The sequence below is a fragment of the Cydia strobilella genome, chromosome 1 (genome assembly GCF_947568885.1).
Source record: "Cydia strobilella chromosome 1, ilCydStro3.1, whole genome shotgun sequence".
In the NCBI taxonomy this organism is placed as follows: domain Eukaryota; kingdom Metazoa; phylum Arthropoda; class Insecta; order Lepidoptera; family Tortricidae; genus Cydia; species Cydia strobilella.
The window spans coordinates 6,011,748-6,035,707 of NC_086041.1; the positions used below are offsets into that span (position 1 = coordinate 6,011,748).

The following is a 23,960-nucleotide window of genomic DNA, read 5'->3' on the forward strand; positions in this document are numbered from 1 at the left end:
ATAAATTTTGCAAGTTCCCTTTATTTATTACTTACTCAAAAAGTGTTAATTTATCTCTTGATAAGTGTAACTTTTTTTCCTAGCATTATATCCATGACAAAATTAGTTAACTTTCATCATTAACAAAAGAAAACTTAGGCAATTAAATCATAGCTCACCTTACTTTTTCGTGGAATACCCTCACCGGTGAATACAGATTAAAAGTCAGAAATCGTCAATCACGAGTTTTCACGAAAATATCGTGAATGTGCCCTTTGATATATATAAGCCCATTAAATCGTAAGATAAGGTGGTCGGATATTGGCATATGCGAAGGGAAATAACCGTCGAGGATTCCTATTCAACCCTCATGTTTAGGGTTGATTGGGTCCGGCGATTTGTAAGGTAAATGATCCGCTGGGTTCGAATTTTGTGAATTACGTTCTGTCGGTACTTAGGAATTTTTGCGTTTTGCTTATTTATTAAGTAAATGGAAAACGTTCTTACAAAACGTTCGAGTTTAATTTCTAAAATATTCTACCGGAACTGAACTACAAGCTCACCAAAATACTACTGAAAACACCGAAAAGCCAACTACGTGAAATAGTAGGATTAATAACAGGACATAACACACTAAACGCACACCTACATAATATGGGTAAAACTGACAGAAGAAACAACAAAACATATTCTCCTAGACTGTAAACAGGTAGAAGTATACAGGAGCAAATACCTAGGGAATCCGTGCACACTGAAGGAGGCAGTTAGCATCCTGAAGAGGAGCTGGGGTGGTTAGAGTTAGAGCTTTCACCCAAAATAGGCATATTGGATGTCGATTTGCGGAAAATACCCTGCAAAACTATCTAACCACAATTCATAATAAAGTAATAAATGTTACGAAGGTGAAATAAACGTTTAAATTAAGCTTTATATAGAGCACTAATATCGACGTTAATAAATTTTAATGCCACCTGTTAGTTATATTTGATTAAAGACTGAAAGATCAAAATCGATAAAAACTGCTTTTATTCTAAACAAATCGAGTTTGTATATCCAACTGATAGATCAAAATAAACAGATATACATTCTTATTTCAAAAGCGAGACAAATCTTCAACACGAAATAAATTATTATAAAGTTCAGCATCCTGCTAGATAATGATAAGGTATACACGGTGTTTCCTGTAACAGGAGCAATAAATGAAACTGGAGGCTGAACGCCTCAAACTGACCAACATTTGTTCGGACAACTTTAAAATTATGATTTTTTTAGATTATACCTTTTTCATAGTAATTAAATATTATTTTTAATATACGCTACCCTCTGTGTGTTTGACGTTTCTTGTCACCCTTTAAACATAACAAATTTTGCAATACATTGCGTCTTAGAATAAACTTTAAAGTGTAATGAAAGTCAAAACACAAGTTATTTTTAAAAGTTGCTGAACAAATGTTGGCCAGTTTGAGGAGTACAGCCTACAGCTTAATTTATTGCTCCTGTTACAGGAAACACCCGGTATATATATGTGCCTTCAGAAATGACAAGTTAAGCTTTCGTTTGTCGTCAGATTAGATTATGTACAGTCAGCTGCAGATATTGCTAAGCGGTATTTAAATGAACTGAACACATATTTATTACAGACAATAAGAGCGCATTTGGGCCTTCTTTAACCTAGCTCCTTAGCCACTTTTGCCACTGACTGTACCTAATAGTCAAATTTCGATAACAGGTTATTTTTAGGGTTCCGAATCCAAAGGGTAAAAACGGGATCCTATTACTAAGACTCCACTGTCCGTCTGTATGTCAACAAGCTGTATCTCATGAACCGTGATAGCTAGACAGTTGAAATTTTCACAGATGTATTTTTGTTGCCGCTATAACAACAAATACTATTGGCGTTTATAGATTTTGGAAAAAACATGCAGGTTGCGAGAAAAAAATCATTTATTTTTGACACACTTTTGTTTGACGCCAATCGATCCCATTACTATCCGAGATCAAAAGCTTGTATGGGACCAAAGAAAAATCTGTAAAAGCCTGTAAATTCATTTCAAATCGAGGGAAGGTCTTCAAAGACCATTTCCGCGTAGCAGCACGGGATCTGGTAGCTGCCCTCGTTGACTCAATAAGGAAATCCCTTGCGTAGTAAAAATTAGCAAAATAAAAAATATTATCCTCACAAGCATTTTTTTACCATTTCTAGTAGGCGTTAGCTTAAATTTTAATTTTCATATCATTAAAAACTAAGTGCTCCTTTAGGAATTGTTATTTAAAAAGTTATTTCCACATCTTAAGATGTTTTCGTTAGATAAACATTGTAATTTTCCTCGATTAAAGTCCGGAGGTGGATTCTAATTAATCCCAAGGCGAGCCGATCCGTTATGATACCAAGTTTGGGCCGTACTTCCTTCCTTTACAGTTTTAGTTCCAGTAGGTCCACAATCCACAAGAGCGTGCGACTTTCAATCCGGAGGTCGCGGGTTCAAACCCCGGCTCGTACCAATGAGTTTATCGGAACTTATGTACGAAATATCATTTGATATTTATGTACCACTAACTTTTCGGTGAAGGAAAACATGGTGAGGAAACCTGCATACATCCGCGAAGAAATTCAAAGGTGTATGTGAAGTCGCCAACCCGCATTGGGCTAGCGTGGGGACTATAGCCCAATCCCTCTCGTGCATGAGAGGCCTGTGCTCAAAAGTGGGACGTTTATAGGCGGAAATATTATTAACAAAACTTCCGTGAGACATAGACATATTAAATATATTATTATTATATTAGTTTCACAATAAGTAATAAGCTTATAGTATCCATTCACTTTTAGTTTCAGAAAGGTTTATCAATGATATCTATTTGTAATTTCTATTTAAAAAAAATTGCTCCGCCCTTATCTTAGTACAGTCCTTTTTAGGGTTCCGTACCCAAAGGGTAAAAACGGGACCCTATTAGTAAGACTCCGCTGTCCGTCTGTCCGTCTGTCACCAGGCTGTATCTCATGAACCGTGATAGCTAGACAGTTGAAATTTTCACAGATGATATTGTATTTCTGTTGCCGCTATAACAACAAATACTAAAAACAGAATAATATAAATATTTAAGTGGGGCTCCCATACAACAAACGTGATTTTTTTGCTGTTTTTTTCCGTAATGGTACGGAACCCTTCGTGCGCGAGTCCGACTCGCACTTGGCCGGTTTTTCTGTTAAATGTAAAGGATCAGGGTCCCCTTGCTTAATCAATTACCAAAATTATGCAAAGAATTAAAAATTATTATTGTGAATACTCGGTTGGAACGAAGTTAAGAAAGTTATTTTTCCCCTCACTAGCTCGGAAAGCGGTCTTTTATCATTTAAAACAAGCGGGGTAAAACGCATTTTATCCACTAGTGGGGAAAGTAATTTGACCTTGGATGGAGCGTGTTTAAGTAGCTTTTGACAGATAACAAAACGTAAAACGCTCATAATAATGGCGAGTCGGACTCGCGCACCGAGGGTTCCGTACTTTTTAGTATTTGTTGTTATAGCGGTGAAAATTTCAACTGTCTAGGTTAATGAGATACAGCCTGGTGACAGACAGACAGGCGGGCAGCGGAGTTACACACGGGTGCAAATGTATTTTACTTCTCGTTTGAAACACTCGCGGGTAAAATACAACTATAACAAATAACTATTAATTTATGTTATTATTATTATTTATTATTCAGAGCCCACTGTGTCCCACGGCTGGGCAAAGGCCTCATTTATTTAGGTTAATTTATGTTCATTCATGTTAATTTATGTTCGTTTATGTTCATAATGTTCAATTATGTCATGTTCATGTTATGTTCATGTTATGGTTTGTTCGTGTTCCTCGTGTTCGTGTCCGTGTTCGTGTCGGTCATCCTCATCCTCATTCTCATTCTACTTTTTACTCAATCGTATGGGTTGTGACGGGTTTTCGTGACGGCAATAATCTTACACTTTTTTTTCGCCTAGCCCCCGTCAACCGTCTAATAAGGAACTTCGTTCCAAAATTCAATTAAAAATAGAAATTAAAACTAAAACCTACCACTTAAAAACTTAAAACTGAGGTTCATCGTTGTCGCGCCATCTATACCCAGCTATACCCTATCTATACCCAGCCATAATACACGTGCCTGAATCCAATTGGGTATAAATTGTTCTGGGCAACAAAATATATCCTCATGAATACACATAACACCATGCTACATGAGTAGGAGAAGGGGGTCACCTACGATCACACTGTTACATGTACAAGTACATTTACTTCCGAGTTGGCATCGCACGTCTGTATCAATATGAGAGTGCAGTCTACTGGCCTATCCAGTGACTTTCCCGTACGATTCGGTTCGCCTCCAGACTAGGTACTACCGTCTAGTACCCTGGTGTCCTGCACACCACGTGGACGTGGGGGCGGTGCTCCCACGGGATCCTCCATATGCCTGCCCCCTAGATCCGGCCCTTATACTCCAACTCATAACCGACCGTACTACATGCCTGCCTGTGTGCTTCCGGTACACACTCAGGGAAGCCCCGGGCTTCCCAGTCCAATGTCGAGATTGGACTGCACCTTAGTGAAACTACGTTAACCAAGGACTGTTGGTTAACCCCCTGTTCCACTCCAATGTAGCTAGGATGTCGATTATATAAGCATAAATAAGTGTATAAACACTCACCTGGGCAGGCTCTCGTTACAGCGTGAAGGCGCATCGTGTACCGACTCAGTACACCCAGCGCCGTCCAACACCTCATGCACGTACCTTCATTTTTCTCTAATGGCGCCATCGTGCTTTTCCCCGCCATGAGAACTGTCATTCTATCTGTCAGTGTTGCCACATGACAAAGTAGAAACCTGGTTGATACCACTTACCAACTTACATCGCGCTTGGCGCTTGGCGCGACAATCGTCACATTGTTTCGACATAAAAACGACAGAACAAGGCATGCAAGAGGTATCTTGTATAACATGAATATATTACATGTTACTCGTAATACCGAGCAAACCTGACCCGGATGAATCGGAAACATTAATGGACATAGATTAGTGACGATTGATTGCGAGGATCGTGACGTTCTCGGAAGGGACGTCAACTACCCGCGTTCAACCACTATTCTCCGATTGTGCAGGCTTTAGACAATATTACATTGGACGAGGGATAAACGTGTGTGTCCTAATTGACGCTTTTTGCTTTTGTTCAAGTTATTCTAAATTTAGAAGTATTGTGTCACCAGCGGGCGTATTATCGCGTTGGTACCGATCTTAATCGTGCTGTGTTGAAAGTGTAAATAAGTTTAATTATGATACAACTGCTGCAAGCAAATCTCGATCTGGTTCTAGACTACCTTCCGCAACTTTTAAACAGACAATTGTTATTTATTTGTAAGTATATTATTATTACAGTTTTTAGTTACTTATTGCTATTTTTTATCATTAGGTATTCAATATTTTTGTAGTATTTAATGATACTTAAATGATCTTACCGTGTCATTTCTGCTGCTTGGCCATGATGAAGACGGAAGGTTATTTCTAAACATTTAACAAAATACACATGGAACTGCAAAAACATTGTTCTTAGAATTTCATTAGATTGAACCCTTTTCTTAAATACCTACCATGTTTTTAAATAGGTACTTGTCTAATTGGGCTCGTATAATATTAGGGGGTATTATTGCAATGTTCTACCACCAAAGTGCAGCACTAGCCCCAGTAGCCCCTTTAGTACGAGTAAATCATAGAGTAACATACATATTGTGCCTTTAACAGTTTCTTGACAAGTTTTCAGAGATAGTAAAATATGACATTGATGCATCAAGGCGGTTTGTTTACAAAGGACCTACCGGGAAACGCGAATCCGAAAATTCGCTATCTGCCTCTTTATCGCTCGAATACGCAAGAGTGACAGAGATGTTAGATAACGAAATATCGATTTTCTTGTTTGTTAGGAGATGTTGTAAATCTTAGATGTTGTTACGGTCAAACTATTGAAGCTTTCTGTTTTGTGCCAAAACTTTAGTCTCGTACCAAGCCGGCAACAGCTGTCGGCAAAGTTTACCTAAGTTAGGATATTGTAGTGAAACTGTTCGAGAGGAAAATTGCTACGGCGGGAAAATAATAATATTCGGCTTCACTAAACCCTTTTATGGTAGAACATTATTATAATCATGTTTGTGGGTACATTTACTTCTCGTATATCATTGGTATTTTTTATTGATCTGTCATTAGTGTACCAAAATTTCACGTAACAACTCATTTTTAGGGTTCCGTACCCAAAGGGTAAAAACGGGACCTTATTACTAAGACTCCGCTGTCTGTTTGTCACCAGGCTGTATCTTATGAACCGTGATATCTAGACAGTTGAAATTTTCACAGATGATGTATGTCTGTTGCCGCTATAAAAACAAATACTAAAAACAGAATAAAATAAATATTTAAGTGGGGCTCTCATACAGCAAACGTGATTTTTTTGCCGTTTTTTGCGTAATTGCCTTCGTGCGTCTGGTTATTGCGGTCAGTTTTATTGAAGTTAGTATAATTGTAGCTTGAATAGTTTTGGAGGTGTAGTGTCATACGGTGTTTATTTACAGCCATGGTTTGTTTAAACAGTTGACATTGACCAAGGGATATACCTAGATTATTGAAATGTACTTGCCTATATTAATTTTAAGTATATATACGATTTCTTATTTAATTGTCAATAAGTAATTAGTAAGCAATCAAGATTATTAAAATCTCTTATTACTTACTTGTTGAAAATAATAATTTACATACAATTTGCATGTTGAAAATAATAATTGGATTTGGCCATTAATTTAACCGATTTAACGTCAATCTTTTCATGCCAAACATCCATTATTGAAGCGTATTTTTTAATTTAAGAGTGAAGGATCACCGTAGTCCTAATTTTCTTTTTTCACATTTTTCCACAATGTTCATTAAGCATCGTTATGTCTCTTCGTTTGATATTTTTTGATTTTTTAATTATTATAAGTTAGAAGCCCGAATTTATATGGAATTTGCTTCTAACTCTATGGACTACGTTTGTATGGAGAAACGGTCAACCACTATTCACTTAATGGACTAATTGCTATTACGGCAGCGATGGAACATCCTTGCATCAATTGAACAACGTATTTATGTGTATTTATATAGCCATACTTCTTTTTGTATAAATAGGAAATCCCCGGTACCTACATATTAGGTTTTTTAATGAAACTAAGTTTGCTCTTTACTTCTTCTTTGCTCCTAGCGTATACATTGTGGAAAAAATATATGTTGTTATAGCTGTTATAGCGGCAACAGAAATACATCATCTGTGAAAATTTCAACTGTCTAGCTATGATGGTTCATGAGATACAACCTGGTGACAGACAGACAGGCAGACGTACAACTGAGTCTTAGTAATAGGGGTCCCGTTTTTACCCTTTGGGTACGGAACCCTAAAAATACTATCCTATGTCAATGACCTTAAACTATTTACATTCTAAATTTTATCATAATTGTTAAAGCGTGAAAAGGCAACAGACAGGCAGATGGAGTTACTTTCGCATTTATAATATTAGTAGGGTTTATCAGCGCTGGACATCAATCTGGAGAATGATCTTTACACGCGCTACTACTTACGGTCATTTATTTTTATTGAGTTTATGTTTAGATCACGATGTCAGTAACTTAGATAATGTGGGATTAACATCATTATGTATCATTTATGACATTAATCGCATTCGTAATCGAACGCATTGGCCACTAGAAAAACTTTTCCATGTACCTAACGATGACTACGGCGATAAAATATAACATTAAATCGAGTCAGAAGAAGAAACAAACTGCATGGAATTTGCAAGGAAAAAGTGTGGAAATGACAACATTTATGTCAAATTTCTATGAAAATAAGACGTTTATGGACACTACCTGAATTTGTTCTGTTTATGTCGGAGCAAAGGTGGCTTAGGCGGATTCTACGTAATTGTTTTTGTGACCCGCATGTGGATTGTTATGTTTTTTGATGTAAACTGTTAACCTAAAACAAAGCTCTTTTTTATCTTTAATCGAGTAGGTAACAAAAGACTACTCTTATTAATAAAGTATATTGTATAGTAAGGAAGCTAAATCTTACTTCAAATTTTATGGTTTGCCTACAAGGAAAATCGTTATAATTGACATTTTATAGCTTAGTTTTAAAACATAAGTGTTGTATAAGAGGTCAGACACGATATTGCTTCTGACCAATATCCGCGTTCTAGAATTCTTTTCTTTTCTTATTTACTTTGCTCTACACAGTTTCTTCATTTCGAAAGCAAACAAACTTGTGAGTATCTTAAAGTCAAGTATGTAACTGTAGAATAATGAAAAACGGTTCTCAAATGGATACTTTATAATAATACTAAGAACCTGCTGCTTAACTGGTATCACAAAATATATTTTTATAAAACTGGTTTCACGTTGAGTTCTGCATATTTTATATATTTCGTATTTAAAGTGTTTAAAGCGTAGTGACGATAAGTTATGCAAACTCAGTAAAATAGAATATTTTCAACTATCTTTTGCATTATAGAAAAAAAATTTTTGGTCATATTTTCTTTTCGACTTTTATTGATTATATAGTCTTTATCTATGTTAAAGTAAAAAAAGATGTGAACGATAAAAATCGATGAAAGTAATTAAAAATGATAAAGGCTTTTAAAACTTTTATCTTAATAACTCCAGCACTGTTTTGCTACTTAGGCTTTGTGAAATGGCAAAATAATTAATTAAAAAGGCTCTAAAGAAGTGAACGGGTTTCAAACTGAAACTTGTTAAGCGATTTCGCTGAATTTGCAAAAATAAATTAATGATGTGTCTAAAAAAACTTAAATATTTACTGGATTCGTTTACTGTACAGTTAATTTTAAAGCGTTCATTTATAATGTTGCAAGTAAGATTTTAATTTGAATTATTAGAAATATAATAATACTTTTATTATTATCATAAATCATAAAAAATATTATCAGAAACAGGGAATATAAATAAATAGAAAATTAATGAGCATGAGCGGTATTGGGATTTTGAAATGTGTCATGGTTTTGATATTATTATTAATTTAATACGATTAATTGCACTTGTTGATGCCTGCGAGTCGTTTTCGGGTCGTATCTAAATTAACAAAAACAAAGCAATTTATGATCTTAAGCGGAAAGGGGACGATATATTTACCATTCGAACGTAGTCCTCATTTTCCTCCCTGGATATTGACATTATGGAAAATATTTTTACAGAGTTTTATGTATTTTATTCATAGCTATGCCCGACCGTTCGATTTTATTTCGTTTTAATTGTTACAAAAGTTAGGTTAGGTGAGGTTTCATACACATTTTTCAAATGCTCCTAATTCTTATAATAATGAAAAAATCTAACGGTCGGGCATAGATTAAAATACATCAAATTGCGTAAAAATGTTTTCAATCATGTTAATATCCAGATAGGAAAATGGGGACTACATTTGTATGAAAAGGCGGTTTTGGGGCGGTCGTTTACCTTCGCCTTAAAATTTGAGTCGGCTAGTTTCTTTGCGGCGAACGCTGCGCTAAAGGGGCCGTCGAAAATAGTTGCCGTGGTCCAAATAATGCGTCCCAGAAGCTGAATTATCGAATCAAAATTTGCCGTATTGGTATTAGATAGAAATGGCACTAAACTTGTTCTTGCATAGCTTACTCGGGTTCATGAGATTCAGCTTGGTGACAGACAGACAGACGGACAGACAGACGGACAGTGGAGTCTTAGTAATAGGGACCCGTTTTTTTTTCTGTACTATTTCAGATAAATTTACTTCAGTTTGCAATACGCTTCCATTTTGAACGTGTATTGAAACTTAAAATAGTTTGTATTTCCGTAGACGGACGCAAGTTATTTTGCAGAATGTTGCATTAAAACATTTATGATATAATTTTTCAATTATAAATAGCAACAAAACAATCTCCTATTTGTATAAACATGACATAATTAATGTGTTGGTAGGTATATGAAATTGTGTAGTATAGGTATAATAATGAAACAATCTTTACAAGTACGATTAAGTTTTATTACACATGATTCACTGCAACATTTTACCGCATAAAGTGCCTGATTTAACACCTCGTGTTTACTTCTGCGTTATTCTTTGTGATTCAAAATAACACATCAGTTTGGTAGGTATGACATATCTCCGTGCCTTTCGATGGTTTGTCCGCGAGAATGTTAATAAGTTTTGTGATTCTTGAATTTATAAAAACATATACAAATAAAACACTTGAGAGAGACGTGAATAATATATTGTCATCCTTTCGTTTCATTCCAATATTCATATCATTTCATTTTATCGCAATATATACTAATGGTACTTACTTACCCGCTTAATAAATATAAAACAAAACTGAAGTAACATAATCGAAGGAACATATAAAAAAAAACCGACGAATTGAGAACCTCCTTCTTTTCTTGAAGTCTGTTAAATACTGCTTTAAATGGCTCTTAGAAGCATAATTCTCTTATCACACGTCATTACAAATGATTCTAATTCCAACCAACCTACCTATAATTTGTGAGAACGTCAAAAAACCAAAAAACAATACACTCCTTTTTTGGGCAGTCGTGTAAAAAGCAAAAATAATGCATTGCGGTCTTAATCGTACCTAAAGAAGTAAGCAGCGTAGCGGGTTAAAGATCATATACAACAGGAGGCTTATTTTGATTATGAATTTGATCTAGTTTCGTTTTTGATATGACCTGTAAGCCGTCGAAAATGGCATTTCTGGTGTAAGAAATGGTAGGTACTATAATTTAGCTCAAACGTTTAAGCAATTCTCGTCGACATTATTTTTTATTTATAGATTTTATTTTGTATAACTATGTAAGTAGTTATACTCATTTTAAATTGCATTCTAGATCAAACCAATTGCATGGCTCAAATAGAACTAAATATTAGATATCTATTTAAGAACACAACGCTAGAAAACCATTTCAATTTAGTCGGTTAGTATTGTAATTTATTATGCCTATGCAACAACAACATGCATGAATCTTTGCACACTGAGGTCTAAGCAGCAGCCGAAAACTTGTTATAAAAATACCCGTAGTTTGAAGGTAAGCTATTTTTAGACGCAGAGGCGTATGAAGTCACGACCTGACTCATGGTGTGAGCGATCAAAACGATACGACAAAAAGATACTGTTTTTGCGGACCTGATTATTTAGACGTGACTATAATTACACAAGGCTTGTATGCAAACAAAATTGAAGTCAACAAAACATTACATTTTGTTGTTAAAGTGTATGAGAATTTAAAAAGTGAGAATTCATTGAACACATTTACACTAACTGGCCAATCCTTATTTTTTCGCGATTGTATATTATTTATAGAGTATGTATGAAGAATGCAAAAACATACATATTAAACATACATATGTCATAAATTGCATGGAGATGACACCCGATACCATCGTGTTTGAAAAATACTAGAAAACCAGTTTTAACTTGACATTTGTTGCGTGAAAATACGGTACTTACACAAGTAAATAAGTTTTTCAATGACTTACAAACTGTTATAATGAGTGATAGCTCAATCTCGCAAAAATATAGGAATAATATAAAAAATATAAGCATGGAAACGACAGTATGTACTAATGAATAGTATATTGGTTTTTATGATATAATTATGTCGCCAGTTTTCATTTTCATTTCGTATCACTCAATTCTAACAACCGTAACGACATTCAGTGTCGAGCGATCCGCGGTCCAAATTATGTGCATAATTGTGACAAAAATAGATTTCTAACCACGAACTGGTACCACGTCCGTACGTACGTATAATTCAAGTACTTCGCGTTTAACTCAATATGTAAAAAAAAATGTTGTATCAATGGGCGTATAAAGATTATTTAGGACTTACAAAGTATTGAAACAAGATGGAAATAAATTTATTATTGGAATAAAATAAAATTTAAGACGTTTATTGACACCTTGGTCTGAAAAGTTAACATTGTTGTGCACGTAGTAGAGCCGCCGCGGACACCCTTGCATGAGGAAAGACTCCCGAAGAGTCCGAAACATGTCGCCAAAAGCGACTAAAAATAATAGTGAGTGAAACCGTAGTGATCTAAATATTTAGTAAACGTTATTATTTTAGTTTTAATTATAGTTAGTAATTATATCTGTAATCAACTACTAAATTCTAGTTCTGCGTACCTATGCAAATTATATAAATGTTAATAGTAATATCATTAATCATCATAATATAGGGTTATATTAATGTTTTGTTAGAGTTAGACCATGCTAAGTTGGCAGCGATTTTGATAGCCCAGACGATGCGTTATTTAAACATATCGCTGCCAACTTAGCTTGGTCTAACTCTAGTCCTATTCATAATTTTATGCAACAAAATTATAAAACGAGGTTATAAATAATTATCGATAGGACAATGGACAAAAAAAAACAATGAACTAAAAAATAAGTGCATTCCCGTTGCCAGGGAGTTTTTGGGATTATACTGAGCAACTTTTACAATGGGTCCAACCACGAAATCGCGAATCAAAATTACCCTTCCATAGAAAATGGACCAGCAAAAATGTATGAAACAGCCAAAATTTTTTTCGCGATTTCGTGGTTGGTCCAATAGTAAAAGTTGCTCAGTATAATCCCAAAACCTCCCTGGAAACGGGAATGCACATTTTTTAGCCACCCTGTATAACCGAATTATTGGACTACGGTCGCAAAAGGTACGCCGGAAATGTCAGAATAGAATCATAATGGAATAACCTCAAATATAATGATGATAAATGCTATTTAAGAATTGGTAATTGGATATTGTGATGCATTAGCGGGGTTGGCCATGAAAAGATTCTTAAATAGCTGCTTTGACGTGTAACTTGGCGGTCCTATATGTAGATACATTTTTTAGGTTCTAACACAGAATTGTTTTTATGTCCCTCACCAAATAAATAGGTACACCTCCCATGTTGGTGCAAATTACTTTTTGCTTTACAATTAACGACCTAAGCAACACTATAGATTAATGATATTGGTATTTGGTTTTATGCTAGTAAAAAGAATAAACATAATTTAAATTGTACTTATATAGTAACTTACCTAAAAAGTTATAAATTATTTTTTGCCTCAAATACCTACCATGCACAAAATACATAATCTTTCAAAATCCCAATTTAGTTCGACCCTTTGTCAATAGTCCCAACGTGATGTACCAAAGAAGCTGATGAAAGTGATGAAGCTACAAAAAATACAAGTAAAATAAATAATTGTTCATTGTATTACAAAAATCATGTTTTAATTATGTTGTGTTTTCGGCTTGTGAAAATCAAATAAGTATGTTAAAACAATAAATTACAGACTTGAAATAATTCAACTGCCAGTTTGCCATAACATATTCTAGAATAAATAAAACAAATATTGTTATCAATTTAAATGTGTAAGAAAAGAACTGTTTTCAAAAACATAGTTCTTTCTTTCTTTGATATTGCAATCAATATTAAACGACAGTGGGCGAACTGAAAGACCAACACTATGAGTACTAACTTTCCAATCGACAGCTTCCCGTTTCTTTTTCAATTCCAAAACTGAACTTTATTTCTATTTCCACATCGTATATTTTACTATTGAGTATGAAAGAGTTGCAGGAAACTTAACACTTACTTACTGGTTGCAGTTCTTGTTCACGCTCTTACTTCCAATATAATTTTATTTAGATGCCTGAATCATTGAGCACTTTATACGGGTGCATTACGTGAATTTATAAACAGAAATATCGTTATCTGGTTGCCAACTGACTAAGCGTATGCAAATACATAATTTTGCTTCGTAAGGTAATCCACCTGTAAAACAATGATATTAAAGGATTTTTTTAAATAATCATATTGAATTAAATATTCAATTTCGCCAATCGAACAAGAAGTTTTACTCGTAAAGTCGACATATTGCGTAATTGTAATGCGTAAAAGTTATATTAGGTACTTAAATATATGATCAACGAGTAGATATATATGTGAAACAATTATGTTATGTACTTAGTAGGTACTGGCAGAAAACGCACAGCCAAGGAAGGACCTTGAAATTTGAGACATATTTTCTCCAAATGTTATTCACCTGCTAAAGGTTGAAAATGGGATTTGGACGACTTTTTGCGAATTTCATACGAAGTCACGATACGGGTGAGGCGCGGAAAGATTATAAAATATGCATGAGTAATAAAAAACGTCACATAAAATAGTAGGTACGATTAGTAACACATTGATATTAATGAATTACATCCTGCTAACTGTCCTCGTCAGCCATTAAAATAACACATGGTATTTATTAAGCTTATTGAGTACAGGTTTATTACATGTCAGTTTATTTTACGAGTTAACGCAGATCAAAGATTATTTAGTTGGCCACACTGCATGGTTAAACTCATAAGTTTACATCACATGCAGTCAACCAATAAATATTTAGGTATCACGTATTTAGCATTAACGCCTTCATAAAATATGTTAAGCATTATTCGCTTATTATTCTGAAAACTGATTTGCAAGTTTGTGTTTTTTGTGCTTATAATTATAACGGTAATGAAAGTGTACAGCATAATTATCATACTCAATTACAAACCATATAAGAATAAGAATAAGAATAATTTTTATTGACAATAGAAAACAATTTTCAGACACATGGATACAGTGGATCCCAAACTAGGCTATGCCTGTGACTTGGGGTCCTAGAATGCAGTTGACATTAAAGAATATTACACCTATTTTATTTAAATTTGAATAATTAAAACTACAAAACTATACTACTATAAAAGGAAAAGTAAATTTGAGAAGAGATTAATATACTAATATACTAATATAGTAATATACTATCAAAAACTGCAAACGTAACTAACAAGTAACGATATTAATGATATTGTATTAGTATCGTTATTTATAATTAAAATAGGTATTGTAATCGACAAATAGAGCGCTCGTCTCTTACTGTCATACAGTGTCAAAAATAGGCACCGCGGGCTGAGCATGGTCGCATTTTTATCGCCTGTTAACAAGTCTGTAAGTGCGAAAGTGACAAGTATAGTGACAGGCGATATAAATACAACCATGCTGCCACCGCTGGACTTTTTCATGAGCGACATTCGAACTTTAATTTGTTATCCTTTTCGCTATCGTTTGAATAAACTATCAGTTACTACAACATGCATGACTACACATATAGTGTCGTACAGCACCTTCTACTTCAGCTGAGAAATTTGGGGTAACTTTTGTCTTGTGTTTTCACTGGTGTACCTCTTAACTATTCCTTGATTATTGGCCATCGCAGATAATATTGATAATTATAATTATTGATAGGAATAATGATTTAATTATGGTTCGAGAAAAAAAAATAGATTTAAATGTACTGATTTTGTATTCTCCGGGTTGGTTAAATTGCAACTTTAATCTGGTTTGTTCGTTTAATCTGAAATGTAGGTATTAAAATGCCAAATTAGGTATATAAATTAATGTATTGCTAACTTATGTACCACGAAAGGGTTTTCCCTGCTTCATGTTAATTAGCAGCATTGTTTTACTTGTTTGTTGTTTAGTATTTAAAATTTAAGTAACGATTACATGCGGGTTTGATATAACACAATACAACAATACGCAAAGACAGGTTTTATCGATAGGCATGTTCTAGAAAGGTGTTTATAGATTTTTAAAGGGTTATGCTACGCATGTACTACCATCACCGTGCCATTATAACACAAAACAAAACATATTGGTGACTTACGGATATTTAATAATAATGCAAAAGTGCGTCTTAAATGATACTTGCATGTACAGTATACTCGTATTCGCTAGGCGTAACCAAACACCTAGAATTGTACAGTCAGCAATACTATTCGCTTAGCAACTTTGCATAACAAAACTTCTATGCAGTCCTTTTCTTTGCAGCTGACTGTTCATCAGATTTCTATTCTTAGAAATTTACCACCCACTTCTATTGTATTAAAAACTAATTATAATACATACCTATCGCACATATTCTACAATTTAAATAATTATTTTGTGTGTTGATAGAGTTACTTAATTGAGTGCTTACGAGTGAGTACTTAATTGAGCTGCGTCTTAATTGAGTTGTACCCAAGTATGAAATTTTAGTTTTAAAGTAAATTACATTGACTAAAATGTTGAACCTTACGATTGCTATTATAGACCCGTATGACGATTAGTTTTCATAACGGAGTAGTATTGTGATCTGGGATTTTTATTATAAATGCAAGTTTAAAAAATTCCAACAAAATTGTTTATTATTTGATTGCATTAAGTACATTGTTTCTACGCGAACATTACATACATCTGGAATCCAGTTACTAGATTTAAATAAACTTAAACAAATCTATAAAGATCATTTGCATGAATTAACACCAAAGTATTCAATCTAACATGACTCAACAAAGATGAAATGAAAGACCCAATTGTAATTTGAAGTTTTTGGTCAGAATTTCAAATTCACTCAACAATTATAACATCGGCTCATCTGCCCTTTAAAACCTTATTTTTATGAAATACAAGGTTGAATTTTCTTTGTTAACACATTTTTAATATTGTCTATGCTGGATGCGTAAAGTAATTTGGAAGCCCATATTAAAAGACGAGTGATCTGTGAGTAGAATTCTTGATGATTGGTGCCAAGTTTGGTAGAAGGATGTCCTTGTAGACCACGAGCCAGGCGCAAATTTTGTCAGTCATCGCCTCCCGTGTGAAAACTCGTATAGCGGTTAACGGCTATGTATGATGAACCCTCGTGAACGTCAGCTGCCGCTCCGTTGGTGGGTTGAGGAATGGCAGCCACCGAAACGCGTAACACGGTCTTTCCACCGCGATACAACCGGATGACGATTTGTTTTATTAACAATAGCATCTAAACTATCATCTGACAAAGTATGAAACGGGACGCGATGACGCCGATTACTGAAAATAATTTTCTTTTTTACATGTTCATGTGACCAGCTGACGGTCTTTCCACAGCGATACAATCGGCTGATGATTTTGTTTATTCACAATAGCATCTAAACTATCATCTGACAAAGTATCAAGCGGGAGGCGATGACTAAACTTTTTTTATAGACTTTATTTGCTGCCATTCCTCAACCCACCAAAGGAGCGGCAGCTGACGTTCATGAGGGTTCATCATACATGGCCGTTAACCACTATACGAGTTTTCGCCCGGGAGGCGATTGGTCATGGAAATCTGTTCCTGGCCCGCGGTCTATTATTTTAATTTTTCACGAGTACCTATAATCAATACATTTTTATTCTAAGTAATTGCTTGCTTTTTTCCATTTAATTTGTACGGATTAAAACATAATATTATAATTTTATTATTTTTCATAATATAATAATAATAGGCACTGTAATATGTTTCAAATAACAGTTACTTCAATATCTTAGAGGACTTTGCAAAACATTAAGTTAGATTTTGCTATTAATAAAAGCTTCGATAATGGAAATAAGATGAACCGATCCGCATTAACAGTATAAGTACAAATCTACAAAATCTTATCAAAAATAAGTAATTCTTTAAGCTAAGGAGCAAAATACATTGTTGACTCAGTTGGTTTTTAGTTTTCACAGCTTTCACGAATGAGCGGTGTATTCAGTAGTTATAATATAAATATTATTTTTTAGCCTTTACATTATAGAAAATAAATTGAACTGAACCTTTTCTTTGCGCTAAGTATGTACCAATAAAAACGTCAATTTTTTTTCCCGAAGAACTTTAAAATTTATCAATTTTTTGTATCAGTGAGGATTTTGCAACAACCTATAACAACTCGCAATGGTATTATTTATAATGTATAAATGCAAAATTAATGGTAATTTGTTGCAATTAAATGTAATAACTATTAAAATTCTATCGTATACTAATCGCATTCGTATCATATTTATGTAAACAACGGAAATATCTCTTAACAGTGATGTGTTGGTGAAGTAAAAAATGAGATAAATACGAAATAAAATGTTAAATGAGATCGTGGATGCGATACTCCCAATAAACTGTGGAAAAACACTGAGGAGCAAACCACGACATGAAAATAGGACTAATTTTAAAAGAAGACAACAAAATGAGAGAGATAAAACGAAATATGAAATTAAAGAACCTTACAAAATTATGGACGATGTTCAAACACACAAAATTAAAAGAACAGCAAGAAGTAAAGCACTAAAAATAGAATTTCCAAATTCGTTAGGTCTTCTTGTTTTATATGTGTGTATAACTAATGTTATTATTAAGTGTGACGTAAGTGTTGATGATAAAGCTTTGAGAGATGAAAGAAAACTACACGGAATGCATTTGCACAACAAAGGGTCATCCAAATATTGGCATGGACATAGATACGAGAATAAATTGTATGGTAGAAGTCACCACAAACGAGCATCGATCTCTGATTACGAAGACAAAGAAACTTACTCTAGCCCTGATGAAGTCATTAAACGTTACGATTCCTATAGTCATAAACACGAAGATACGAACATCACTGGAAACGATACTTACGTAATTGGGCACCCGCATGATTTAGTATCAAACCCCTTCTATGTGAAGGAAATAAACTTTAAATTAAGACCTGACATGAATCGGTTCAGCGAGAAAATACTCAAATTAGGAGTTCTCTTGCCAACAAATCCCTTGCTGGAATTTTCATTGGCCAAAGTTTTACCGATTCTCGAGATCGCCATCCCCGCTGTTACGAAACCTGACGGCCCTCTGCCAGGATGGAAGATTCTGGTAGACTACCGAGACACAAGATGCTCTTCTATAGAAGGGCCACTAGCTGCTTTCGAATTTTATGTAAATGGTTCTGCAGGTAAGTTTTATTGAATTATGCATTTGATCATTTAATAATTTAATCGCAATTCTAATTAATAGCTGAATTCGCATTTTATATGATCGACGTTAGATAAGACAGTTATAATAAATATTACAGATGCCTTCATCGGGCCAGGGTGTGAGTACGTAATAGCACCCGTTGCGCGGTACGCCGGGGCTTGGGGCATACCAGTGCTGACTGCGGGGGCTATGGCTGACTCATTCATCCACAAAACTAGCTACTACATGACGCTAACCAGAATGATGGGCAGCTATACTCAGGCCAGTATCGCCATCAGCGAAATTTTTGAGGTAAATCAAAAGTCTACTGGTGTTATGTAATTGTTCTAGATTTTTCTTTGCTAGATGAGAAACTTTTTAATTTATGGTTTGTTTTATTGGGCGACGACCTATCACAACACAAATTTATTATCTGTGAATGTATTGTACTTATTTGATAAATTTCCATTTGTGCGAAAGGTCATTATATAAAATCAATTACCACTAAATAGTAGTTCTAAAGTATGTTCGAATTAGTACTAACAAGTTTATAAATGCCTTTCCAACAGATGAAAATTTTAATAGAATATTTAGTTAAAGCTGTATGAATGTTTAGCTTTATATTTATAGAATATTTAGCTTTCTTGTTGTTAATCGTTTTATAAGTGTTATTTGTTTGTTCGTTTGCTTGTGTAAATGTTGTAAGACTTATTTTTATGCAAATCTTAGAATACCTTCGCACTACAATTTTCAAATTCTATTATAATTCAATCGTTTTACGTGACTTGATTTAAATTGGCGAAGAACATTAAATTACAATTCTCGAACGGTAATGGTTTGGATAATAAAGTATTAAATAGATTATTCTTTTTGTAACTTTAAAATCTGTTTTGTTTAACTTTCTTTATTTTTTAAGCAACATTTTTACTATATTATTTCTTCAACCTTATTTGATTTATCTAAATGAAATAAAACATTTAGATAAATCATTTACGCTCTTATACCTACGTATGCATAGATATATTAATGTATATAGAGGTCAAACTATATAAAAATAAACGACCTTATACGAACTTATAGGTATAATATGGTACGGAGCGTCTCACAAACAGCTCACAAATTAACTGCCACCAAATTAAACACGTTTAATTACCTAAACGGTTTTGGATGAAAAGGTTTAGAATAGATATACATTTAAGACCATTGAAAACGTGTAATTGTGAATTAAATCAATGTAACGCTAGTACTTACATGTCCTAGAAGATACTAGAACAAATACTATATTTTAAAACTCATTACATCGTCATAAACATACAATTTTATTTAAGACACACAAATTTAAAAATGGGATACAAATGCATTCCACACATTCAAGAAATATACGCCAAAAAGCAAGCAAGTCCTTTTATCTATCTATAGTGCTACAGAGCAAATTTACAGATGGGAAATTGCCTCTCCGCATTGGCACTCGCTTTGGCCTATCGCCACAAGTTCGGATATTGCCTTTGGCCAGTTTGTTGGCCAACTTGTTATAAAATATACTACAATTGGGCACTATGCCTTTTTTTTACGCCAAATTGGATGTATGCTATTTTATAGCCGCAAATGTCCCAAATCCGTAACTAATTCTTAATTGCATTTGTTCTGAATTCATAATTACCTCGAAAACTTTTTTTTTAGGCGGACCATTTACAGATTAGCTGTACCACCAATACACCAATTAGTACTCGTATTCAATCTTCAGACGGTCTATTGACATTTTTCAGAGAATTGTCTAACTCCATCTCTATCACTCCAATACGTACGTACGGCAGAGGAAAGAGATTTAGAATTTTACAAAATCCACAATCAACTTCACAGTTTTTCTTAACAATAATGTTCCGTATAGGTAAAAAACTTAGCAAAAGCCCCTTTTGCTTGTGTGAGTAGGTAATTAAATGTGTATTGATAGACGTTCCATATTTGAAATTTGTTATATGACCTAAGGTTTGCAAATTCATTATTTACTTACTTAGCTAAGAAGTTTCATGAACGAACCCCTAAATTCGCCTTTAGTACATAACTTCGCCTTTACTACCATTAAATCATTTATTTATTTATTTTTATTTATTCAGGTAAATACACATAATATACAACTTAATTACAAAAGTACCATGAAATAAAACTATGAAAACGGATTATATCGCGTATATTGAATTTATAATACATCCCGACGTTTCGAACTCTTTACAGCGTTCGTGGTCAACGGGTGACAAAAGTACCGTTAAACCAGTAAGGTTTGTTTCGGTACGCCATCCGCAGTAGATTTTATACAATAATTAAATATCTTATAACAACAAGATAAGAAAGTTCGTTGTCATAATTTCAGTATGACTTGTATCAAGGTAGTTTAGTACTTATTTCAACATTTAGGATTTGGGAGTTTAAGTTCATTTGGAAATGTTTAGTTAAAATAATGACCCGACGAAGTTGAGAACGGGTGAAGAAATGAGGTTATTTTACCATTTATATTTATTATTTTTAAACTCATTTTACGAAGCTCTATTAATAATTTATTTTCAATTTTATTTCAAAAACAATTAACAAAAACAAACATAATAAAACTTAATTAATTAATTCATTATGAATCCAATACCTATCTATTTCTTGGTAAAATTATTATTTTAATATTTTACTTGGGTGAAGTTGGGCACCCGTTGGCGAAGTTAGTGTTCCCTACGGTGCGGTATCTCTATCAAAACTATCTAGTTTTGCCAACCCTTATTTTCAATGAATTCCAACATTTATGGGGGATACTAAGTAATCTATTTAAAGCGCTTTTGTAAACAGTACGCAACTACAAGAGGGGCTTCAGCTATATTTTTTACCTATAACTGCACACATGTTAGCAGAAGTCACGTTGTGAATTGTTGTCATAACCTTGGCGTTTTTAGACAAAATTACTCGGTTAACTATGGTATTCAAGCGTCATATTTGATGTGAATATTTTATTCATAATTATTATATCGCAATACGTAACGTTGTGACTGTTTTTGGATTAAAATGTCCTTGAAATGCATCTGTTCATACAAAATATGTGCCTAAAGTCCAATATCAACTTACATAATTAGTTTAATATTATAACTTTTTTATATGGTTACCAGTAAGTAATTAATAATGTGATTTTCATATAACTTAATAACAAAATGTCCTTTAATATTGTAGACATTCTGGTTTCATGGATAGTCCACAAATATATATGTTCAAATTGAATGTCCTTGGGAATATATCTAAAAAAATTTAGCCAGCACAAAATTACAGGACGTCGAAAATGGCCTGAATGGCTTCGAGAAAAGGATGGTACGGGCCGTGCCTCTTTGTTTTGTTCGACAAAAGTACATATAAAAATATTTATGTCGGGCCATTAATATTACTTATGCCAAATCTTGTGTTTGTGAATAATCTTACCGGGTATTAGATTTTTTTTTAAATATGCAACTCCATGTACTGATTTTATGATAAACGCCACATTTAACAGAGCATTCCACAAAAGTATGAATGTAGAACGCACGGATGGCTTCAATGTGTCACTCGTAATAAGCTTTCATGACCATTAGGCATAGATCTTTATCAGCCTTCCGGTTTTCCTTATTCAGTTAGGCACATCACGTCTCAGGGCGACGACGTAGAAATTGGGCCCATTCTAATATTTCTAATGGGTCATGTTTGTTCATTGTTTGTTTATCTTTCCTGACCCTTTTAGTTAAATCAATGAAGGATTTGAGTAGATCTTTCGTCAAGTAAAATCGTTCTTCACACTGAGAAACTATGCATCAGTGTCCACAATATCAAAATGATCATGACATAGCTCTCCTTGAAAAACATAGTGGTACTACACAAAATTTTAAGAACCATTCAAATAGTGACGTTCGATTTATGAAAGATTGAATTTTCAAGCACAATTGATTTTGTACTTATAATGACACTGTGGCCTGTGGCTCTCAAAGAACGAGTATTTTGTAAGTTTTCTTGTAAGATTCAATAGTTAATAACTACAAAGGCCGGGATATGAAGATTAGCTGGATCCCGGCATAGGTATGTAAAAAATTCGTGTAAAACTGAAAAAAACCACTTAAAGCTACGAATAACATAATAGTTTGTACAGCGCGTCACGTGACGTGCACTCAAGGTCATTTTCCAGTCTAGGCCGAAAAATTTGTACAAAAATTCATTTCCGGCGCGCAGCGCTTTGCTTAAGCTCGCGCAATAAGAAGTTTCGCAGCCTACTATACTACGAACTACTATACTATACTATATTACGAACGTAATGACGATATTTCCACGCTTTTTTGAGAAAAATGATATATGTCCACCCATGTGCTTCTTGCTTTTTAATTTCATTTATCAATTTTAGTTACCTACTTCTAACAGATAGAAACTATATTTAAGCTATGTTGTTAAATATTTGTGTTGTTGTTGAATGAATTTAGGGATTTGAATACAACAAAGAAAATCACGAAAGGCGACCTATACACACTTTGCAGATCGTATTCAACCCGAGAAGGTTGTGTAAAGCACACATATGTTAAGTAGTTTTATGTTGCCTATTTTTTTTATTAAATGGGCTTTCCTGACAGTATTTATTGACGTTATTGTCTGTGTCCTTAGTTGTAATTGTACCTTATATTCAGTGGATATTATCCACTTATCACCTTTTTCATATTTATTTTACTTTATGTTGATTATGAATGCATTAAGATTATCTACATTCTTAAGTAATTTTCTTAGAAAAAAAAATTGCATGACCACTTTCAACTTGGCCTAATTGTTTTCAACCTGAATTAAAATCTTTATTAATCTTAATCTTTATCTTTAACTGTACACACTTTACATAAACCGAGAAGGTTATGTAAAGCACACATATTTTAAATCGTTTTATGTTGCCTAGTTTTTAAATTAAATGGGCTTTCCTGACAGTATTTATTGGCTTTATTGTCTGTGTCCTTAGTTGTAATTGTACCTTATATTTAGTGGATATTATCCACTTATTACCTTTTTCATATTTATTATACTTTATGTTGATTATGAATGCATTAAGATTATCTACATTCTTAAGTAATTTTCTTAGAAAAAAAAATTGCATGACCACTTTCAACTTGGC

The 23,960-nt window shown here is 33.8% G+C and overlaps 1 protein-coding gene across 3 annotated transcripts in view; it reads left to right on the forward strand.

Annotated features, from left to right (window-relative positions):
• Window positions 1–23,960, forward strand: part of LOC134755617 (atrial natriuretic peptide receptor 1-like) — a 278,568-nt gene that overhangs the window by 196,528 nt on the left and 58,080 nt on the right. The window contains exons 2-3 of one of the 3 annotated variants that reach the window (XM_063692111.1): window positions 17,929–18,818; window positions 18,939–19,132. The exons of the other annotated variants lie outside the window; for them this stretch is intronic. Of the exons in view, the coding sequence (XP_063548181.1) occupies window positions 17,972–18,818; window positions 18,939–19,132 (1,041 nt within the window). The 5' untranslated portion in view covers window positions 17,929–17,971. The remainder of the gene's footprint in view (window positions 1–17,928; window positions 18,819–18,938; window positions 19,133–23,960) is intronic. 3 annotated transcript variants of the gene reach the window in all.